The sequence below is a fragment of the Camelina sativa genome, chromosome 19, assembly GCF_000633955.1.
Source record: "Camelina sativa cultivar DH55 chromosome 19, Cs, whole genome shotgun sequence".
Classification (NCBI taxonomy): domain Eukaryota; kingdom Viridiplantae; phylum Streptophyta; class Magnoliopsida; order Brassicales; family Brassicaceae; genus Camelina; species Camelina sativa.
In genome coordinates, this window is record NC_025703.1 from 20,683,006 (window position 1) to 20,691,818 (window position 8,813).

An 8,813-nucleotide genomic window follows, 5' to 3' on the forward strand; every position below is an offset into this window, starting at 1 on the left:
AGAAAAACGTTCATATTTTTACTCCATTTAAAAGTGGTGGAATTTTTTTTTACAGCTCATTTACTGTCCCCTATTTATTTAGTCTGAAATTTTTCAACCAATCAAAGCCCAAGTGTTTTCTGCCAATACGTATACCAAATAAATCAGTTTCATTTGTAATTTGTATTTTGGACTGCAAAATGTACACATGTTTAAAATGTTTAAAACAATAGCTGTTGTCTTTTGCATGACCATTATAAACAAATCCTGTTGTTTTCTATAAACCGGTTTCAACTGATTTTAACAGGAGAAACCCAATAAATCGGTTCAATTCGAAAGAAATTAAATAACCAAAAAAACCTGAAACCTGATCTAACCCAACCAAAATATCCGAACTCGCAGCTCTGTGATACACAATGGGAATCACTCGGTAAATTTCTCAACAATATTTAAAAAAAAAAAGAGAGAAGAAAATCGGTTCTCATTTATGAACCCATCAAGATTTCTTTGAAGACTTCTTTCACACATCTCCTGAATTGGAAGAAGGTGTGTTTCACACATCTCCTGAATTGGAAGAAGGTGTGTCACCCCAAAAAGGAAGGTGGGTTGGGTATTCGATCTACACCAGAACTGAATAAATCACTCCTAGCTAAGGTTGGGTGAAGACTACTTAAGGATCAAGACAGTCTCTGGGCTAGGGTGTTGAGAAGCAAATACAAAGTGAAGGAGATTCATGATCATTCATGGTTGATTCCTAAAAGCAACTGGTCGTCGACCTGGTGGAGCGTGGTTGTGGGATTGAGAGAGGTGATCGTTCCTGGTTTGGGTTGGATGATCGGGGATGGGAGATCTGTTAAGTTTTGGTCTGATAAATGGTTGCTTAGTATGCCACTGATGGAGGTAGTGACAGGGGATTTGCCTGCTGATTGTTTGGCTCTGACAGCGCATGAACTCTGGCAGAATTGGGTGGGTTGGTCAATGGCTAGAATTGCACCTTATGTTGATGAAAACATCATTCTGCGGTTGAGAGCAGTGGTGTTAGATACTGTAACAGGCGCCAAGGACCATTTGTCGTGGAATGATACACCAGTTGGGGTGTTTACGGTGAGTTCTGCTTACACGCTTCTTACTCGGGATAATACACCGCGACAGGACTTGCGTTTATTGTTTCAAAGATGCTGGCAAGTTACGGTACCAGCGAGAATTTGTGTCTTTATCTGGCAAGTCTTGAACCAGATTTTAATGACGAACGTGGAGAGATGTCGGAGACATCTATGTGATTCAGGGCTCTGCCAAGTCTGTAAAAGTGGCGACGAGACAATCATTCATATTCTACGTGATTGCCCCGCTATGGCGGGTGTCTGGGCCTGTTTGGTTTCAGCTGGGAAATGGCGAGAATTTTTCTCCATGTCATTGCTTGAGTGGGGATAGTAATTTGGCGAAAGAGGTTTATGTGGCTAATCTGCAGGTTGTGGTTGCTTAACAAAGTCGAGGGTCGAGGGTGGAGAGAATGATTCGATGGGGCCAGCCCGTGAGGGTTGGATGCGGTTGAATACAGATGGGGCGTCACGGGGGAACCCGAGGTTAGCTACTGTCGGTGGTGTTCTCTGAGATAATGCGGGTGACTGGGTTCGGGGTTTCATTTTGAACATTGGTATATGCTCTGCACTGTTAGCTGAACTATGGGGCGTTTACTGTGGTCTGTTTACTGCTTGGGAGAGTCAGGTCTAGCGCTTGGAGTTAGAGGTAGATTCCAAAATTGTGGTTAGTTTTCTGACGATAGGGATAGGGGAGTCTCATCCGTTGTCATTCCTGGTACGTTTGTGCTATGGCTTTCTTTCAAGAGACTAGATAGTCCGTATTTTGCATGTGTATAGAGAGGCTAATCGTCTTGTAGACGGGTTAGCGAACTATGTGTTTTCTCAACCTTTAGGTTTTCATATGTTTGATGTTGTATCGGATTGTGTCCGTTCTATTTTGTTGGAGGATGCTTGTGGAACTGCGTTCCCAAGACCAATCCGGTTGTAACTTTTTTAATTTTTGCTGAATAAATTTGGGGGCATGCCCCCTTTCCCGACCAAGAAAAAAATATGGGCTTGCCCCCTTTCCCGACCAAGAAAAAAATATCATGATCTGTTTGATTTGTTTTTTCTTATAATTTGAATTAAATAATAGTTAAACTATATTAAAAATATTAAAATAATATATTTGAGAGACTCATAGAGACACAAAGTTTATCACACTAACATTTCAAAAGTCTACAGAAGGTTGACCAGCTATCCTGCTAAGCTTAAACTTGAAAATAGTGTTACCTTGAGGCCTTCTCTCTTCCCAATACTTGTTAACCATATATAACCCATCATATACATAATCCTTTCCTTTATGATCCAATCTCTTTTTGCCTAGGATCAGTCGCACTGGAGTCTTTTCCTTAATGTTATTAGCTAAAGCCAAATTTCCTCCAACAAGCTTCTGATCTTTGATTGCCTTTTGATCCCTACTCTTCACATTACCTCCTTGACCACAATAGATCATCACACCGTTAACGAATCTATCGTCGTAATCATTACCTTCAGATGAAACAATGCTAGTAGCTAGTTCCATGGTTCCTTTCTTCATGTAATCAATCCCACCCATGATGTCGAAGTGAAGACCGATTACATTGAGTTCTGCTTTGAATTGAAATTTGTCTCCAACCTTGATTCCAGGGATTGGTCCAAGCATCTTTTGACAGTTCACTTGCATCCCCATTTCACTAAGAATAGTACGAGTTTGGTAATGTATCCTACTTTTGGCAGTTTTGGATTCACCTCTTTGTATTGCATTGTCACAGTCGAGCTCATCAAAACACAAGTTTGAAATGACGTAACACCTTGTGAACTTTCTCGCGTGGGCTAAGATCTTTGAATATCTGGTTTTGTTGTATAGTCGGAATGACTCCAAGTTTATTCAACCGTGTTTCGTCTTTGTGTTGAGTTGGTTTATAAGCATCGACTCTTAGTCTTACCGCAACTACATTACTCAACTTCTTCTTTGCCGGTGAGTATCCATGTTTGTGCACATCATTAGCTCTTGGTATTAATGCAGTTGCATTAAACAAATTCTTCTTCGTCGGGGTATATTTATATTTTGGCACAATTCTGGCTACCAAAGGATCCTTGTGAAAGTTACCAAAATGAAGTCTTCTTTTGCTTTGAGAAGCCATTAGCTTAATACTTTTCTCAGCTCTTAATTATTTCACTTTACTTTCAGAAAATAAAGGAATTTTCCTCTTAGCTAGAGAAAATTTTCCATTCCCAACATTGCCAATAGTTGTTATATTGAAGCCAGCTTTCTTCATAATCAAATCAAACGATTCGGCTTCCTTAGGGATTTGGTAATTGTGATGACTAACACCAACATGATTGTTATCTTCATGACCATCTAAATCCTCTTTTGTCTCACTTATAAGAGCAACTACAATACTACCAATCTCAATTCTCTCATTTTTAACAATAAATTGTGGAAAATCTCTAACCGAAGAGACCTTTCGTCGCTTATAAGAAGAGGAGATCCTTTGAATCATCATCATCCTACAATGTGCGCAAAATCAATGGTTTGGTAAACAAAGATGAAACCCTTATAACAAATCTCTATTATCCCACAGATAAATCATAAGAAATTTAGAAAATATAATTTAACTCATGTTTAAACATATATAATTCCAAAAAAATGATATGTGTAACAAGAATCATATAAATATTGAAATCTAACAATAAGTTCAAGAAAGTGGCATGTGTAACAACGCAAACACAATAAATATTGAACTCTAACAATAACACAAGAGAACAACTGTAACACTCTACCCTGCTGCTCCAGCGGATGAGCATGACTTGTCTCTGATATTTTTAAATGCTTACTACAATGGAAGCTTGTCTAGACTTTTGGGATGCATGAGTAAACATGTTTATTCAGTAAGGATGATCATAGCTACTCACATGAACTTAAACACTTGTCTAGTCCCAAACTCCCAATGAACATAAGTTGCAATGAAAGATCGATAAACCACTTACACCACATAATTTACCAATTTAATATAAACACAAAATCTAGCATAAAAAGTTCCTTGTAATCATTGTCAAACACGTATTAAGTAGCACCAATCAATCTAGCTATCTAACCCGAACTTAGTGTTCCTAGAACAACATAATAAGAAGCATATGCAAGGGTCTACAATCTTACCTCGACATTGGTGCGGCAAACATTCTAGGGTTAGCAACAACACGAGGGGGATCTTTCCTCCTTCCATCACCCGATGCAATATTAACTTCCACACACTCAATCATCCTTTGTAGATTTAAGGTTTTACAGAGAGATTAAATTAAGATATAGGGTTTTAAGAAACTAGCAGTTTCAAATAAGCTTACCGTACGGTTTAGGGTTAGGATATCCTTTCTCTCTCCTTACGGTAGAGACAACAGATTGACGACGGTGGCTAGGGCTCGGGCTTGGGTGATAGAATTTTAGATTTTCTTTGTATTTTTTTACTTGTGACTAAAGGTAAAAATTAAGGGGATTAACTATCTATTTATAAGGATACTAATAGATTAGATTTTTCCTTTTCTTTAACGGGTTAAAATTTTTTTTTTTTTAAACTGAGCCTTTTTTCCTTTAAACAAACCGGGCTTACCTACATATTTGGACCCGGAACGTTACAAATACGAAAATGATGGAGATGGAAATTTGTAACTTTGAACCGTTATTGTGTGTAAAATCATGGAGATTGTGAAAATACGAACGTGGATTAGAGCAGCTTAACAAAGTGAGAGTCTAGATTTTTACAACACCTTGTTTCTAAAAACATCGTCAACCAGCGGAATGATCATTGTCTATAAAAATTGATGAGAAATTAAGTGTACTATATTGTTGGGAAGTGAATTTGCATCCGCCTATCATCGATTTAATTTTAACATTAATCATTTAAAATTGGTTAGCTTAGTTTTAATGATAATGATTCAAATTATTTATTTATTTTCTAATAAATGGTGGAACTTTTTTAAGACAGACAAACAGATGCAATCCGTTTCTTTTGTCTATTTCATAGCCAAATACAGTAATGTTGTGCTTTTAGCCGATATCTATCAAATATAGCTGTTTTCAAACTATGCGACTTGTGGTGTTGACAGCCACTTGATAAAGATATAAAATGCAAAAATTACCAGTTTACATGGGATTTATGTGCAATATTTCAAATTGATTTGTTCTCTATTTTCTCGCATGGTATAAAACGTCTAACAATATTTTCATTGTATACATTAACCACAATAGATACAAACAAAATAGATAAAGATACAATAAATAAAGATGATAAAATACACACAATCACACAAGACTACCTTACTAAAGTTTGCTTACAGAAATCAAACCAAAGGTGATAAATCTCTGACTTTTTATTTTATTTTTTTTTATAAATTTAATATCAAATCAGATTAAACCCAACCCAACCCAAATGCTCTGGTTTGTTGGCAAGACCCGATTTATTACTCGAGTTTGTTTTTTAATTATCTTATATTTACTTGTGAAGCAAGAAAGATGCTTCATCCTGAATAACGTTCCACGCCTCCTTCACGTGCTTCTCCTCCGTCAGTGGTGCTCCTATGGCGCAACGTAGAACGATTTTTCCCGACAAAGCCTGTTTCCCAAGTAACGCAAATACATTTAAATTGATTAATTAACAACTTCATTCAGCTAGATCAAGAACACGAAGAAAGAATAGTCATCACTTACCGTGTGAGAAATAAAGAGCTTCCCTGAAGAGTTCACTGCGTCTTGGAGTTTGCGGTTTTGGTTATTACACTTCTTTTCATCGTTTTTCGCAGGCACGAGGCGGAAACAGACAAGTGAAAAGATCCGAGGTGTGACAATCTGCAAACGAGAATAATTACTTATTCACCTTTTCTTACTAAAATCTTTTTCTAATTAAAGAGTTTTAGAGATTTTAACAGTTACCTCAAAGTTAGGATCTTCAGAGACAAGTTGTTCGAAATCTTTAGCGAGTTTGATATGGTTTCTTATATAATTCTTCAAGGCCTCAGATCCATAGAGCCGTAAAACCATCCATAGTTTCAATGATCTGTCAATAAAAAAAACAAAACAAAACACAGATTATATCTATGCAAAATGTTCTTCTTACAAGACTTTAAATTTAAATATCTCTGAAAGCAAAAAACCTGAAACTTCGTCCTAGAGGGATTTGCCAATCTTTGAAATCAACAACCAAGTTCGCCTGAGAGGCCTAGCCAAAAAAAATTTAAATTAAGAGTATATCAAGACTACTAATTAATCTGATAGACTCAAATAAGAAAGATTTGTGGTAACAAAATATTTCTTATATACCTTGTTTTTGAGATACTCCGGATTTGTTGAAAGAGCTTCAGTGAGAGAATCTTGATCCTGTTTTCCAACTATTAATCATTTTCTTATGTACACGAAGATAGAGAGAAAGGAGAAAGGTGAGATTAAAAGGGCAACTATATATACCTTCACCCAAAGAAGTGAACAATCGAAATTAGTAAGGAACCATTTGTGAGCACTCATGCTAAAAGAGTCTGTAGTTTCCACACCGTCGATGTATTGTCGGTACTCTGGACATATACAAGCACTTCCAGCATAAGCTGCATCTACGTGAAACCACATGTCATTGCTCTGAGAAACGTAGCAAGAGAAATAGCATCAGTTCTATATGCCATAATAAGTAGTCTCAATGAAGCAGCTTGTTTGAAAATGTGAAAATAACTAACGTTAGCGATCTTTCCCAATTCAGCCAATGGATCAATGGCGGCTGAAGAAGTGGTTCCAACCTGGAATATAACAAATGAATATTTCAGAGGACATGCTTCAAGTATCAAGAGGGTAAGTAATGAACATGCGCTACTTCTTACAGTAGCACATAAGAAGAATGGAATCAATCCAGCTTCAAGATCTTGAGAAACAGCTTCTTGGAGCAATCCTGGACGCAGAGCGTAATTTGTAGAGGCGTCGGTTTCCAGAACCCTGCAGTTCTCTGGATGGATTCCAACGATCTGTCAACAATATAAATTAAGTTAGCTTCGTGTTACAATAATTTATTTTGAGTACTACAAATCTGAAAAAATATCACCTGGCAGGTCTTTTGAAACGCTGAATGAGTCTGGTCAGAGGAGTAGACAACAAGCTTCTCAAGCGCGTTTTGCCCAACGTTTCTTAAAACCTTGTTGCGTGCAGCAATCAGAACAACAAGAATAGCTTCACTAGTTGACCCTTGTATTACTCCACCTCCATTTCCTACAATACAACTCAAGCCCACACTTATTAGGTCTTATATATATATATATAAGCAAACAAGCTTAATTAATTTGTATGTATAATTATTGCTATCAAGTACCTTTGGATAGAAACTGATCGGGTAGGTTGAGAAGTTTTGCAAGCCAATCAAGAACGATCATCTCGAGCTCGGTGGCAGCTGGAGAAGTTATCCAACTGAAACCCATAATTCCAAGACCAGCACTCAACATGTCACCCAAGAACCCGGCAACACTGCTGTTGGCAGGGTAATAAGCAAAGAAACTCGGGCTTTGCCAATGCGTTACTCCAGGCAATATCTTCGCCCGAACATCTGCCAAAAGAAACTCAAACCAAATCAAGTTTAGACTTATCTACGTACTACTCTCAACCAAAACCATGTAAGGGGGTATTCAGTTATCTCACCATCAAGAACTTGGTCCATCGTTTCAGGGTGGTCTGGTGCGATATCAGGCAAAAGCTTATGAAGATAACCAGGCTGCATCGATACAAGGAATATATTCAACAATTGTGAACAAATGAAACCAGAGAGTTTTTAAACACACAAAAAGATATAGTCTGCACTTTCACTTCAAACAAGACCAGTGTGAAGATTTTGTTTGTTGGCTAAAGAACTTGTTTGTTGTTGTACTTGTAACAAGATACAATGTGAAGATTAATTGAGCTACTAGATTGGAACTCATCAAAGGATAAGAGGAAAACAAGTAGAAATGACCTGAACTTGGCTAAGAACAGGGAAACTTTCGATAGTTTTGTAATAATCGGCAATGAAATCAATCAGTCGATGTCCGTATTCTCTGAGTTGCTCTGAGTCCATCGGCTTCAACACGTTCCTGCTTTCATTCCCCCTGAAGAAAAACCAAAAACTAAGACAAGTGTCGTCTGAAAATATGAGAAAACGTTATTCATTCAGAGACTCACATTTTGTTTTTTGTCTTGCGTCGTTTTGGATTGGTGGTTTATCCCTCAAGAGCTTTCTGAATTGTTGTTAGGTTTCACTTGGAGTAAGATACTTATTTATAGGACCAGACTTTAAAACGTATGCAAGTTGTATTAAGACAATTTTATAAACATTTTCCATGAAGAAAAAAAATGAATCACATACTCGCTAGGTATCTATTATGGTAACCTAACCACCTAGATCTTTATCAATTTAATGGACAATAATGAATGAGAAATTTGATTATACATAAGAACGTTCAGATCAATGAAAATTACTTACTACCAAAAAAGATATGAAATTGTAATAAGGAATAAATAAGGCTCTTATACGCAGTGGTTGCGGGAGTTTGTAAGCAGGCGATTTTGGTTTCAAACATTAATAATTGTGAACAACTGGTATAGCGCGGTTAAAAACATGTGGGATTGTGGGAGTTTTATGACTGATTAATCAGTGGGAAACGATACTGGTTTAATAAAAAACTATCAAATTAAATGTAATATATAAGTATAAATTTATAGTGAAACAAAAATAATTAATATTGGGAAATTAAAATAAAAGAATGATTAGTGTT

The 8,813-nt window shown here is 36.8% G+C and overlaps 1 protein-coding gene and 1 pseudogene across 1 annotated transcript; both read right to left on the reverse strand.

The window, feature by feature from the left end:
• LOC104768046 lies at positions 2,230–3,550 on the reverse strand (annotated as a pseudogene).
• LOC104766803 (tyrosine decarboxylase 1-like) lies at positions 5,350–8,134 on the reverse strand. The gene is made up of 12 exons (XM_019241560.1): positions 8,015–8,134; positions 7,705–7,777; positions 7,382–7,612; positions 7,118–7,281; positions 6,900–7,040; positions 6,759–6,818; positions 6,499–6,663; positions 6,355–6,411; positions 6,189–6,253; positions 5,968–6,091; positions 5,746–5,883; positions 5,350–5,650 (listed from the first exon to the last, which is right to left on the reverse strand). Exons 1-12 carry the CDS (start codon positions 8,114–8,116, stop codon positions 5,531–5,533), a joined length of 1,440 nt encoding a protein of 479 aa, XP_019097105.1. The 5' UTR covers positions 8,117–8,134; the 3' UTR covers positions 5,350–5,530.

Bases quoted from the DNA above. Each gene is read 5' to 3' on its own strand.
- LOC104766803 (XM_019241560.1), bottom strand. From the start codon at position 8,116: ATGGACTCAGAGCAACTCAGAGAATACGGACATCGACTGATTGATTTC. The intron at 6,819-6,899 runs GTAAGAAGTAGC...GTTATATTCCAG, and splicing joins CATTCTTCTTATGTGCTACT to GTTGGAACCACTTCTTCAGC. The intron at 6,254-6,354 runs GTATATAAGAAA...TTTTTTGGCTAG, and splicing joins CGGAGTATCTCAAAAACAAG to GCCTCTCAGGCGAACTTGGT.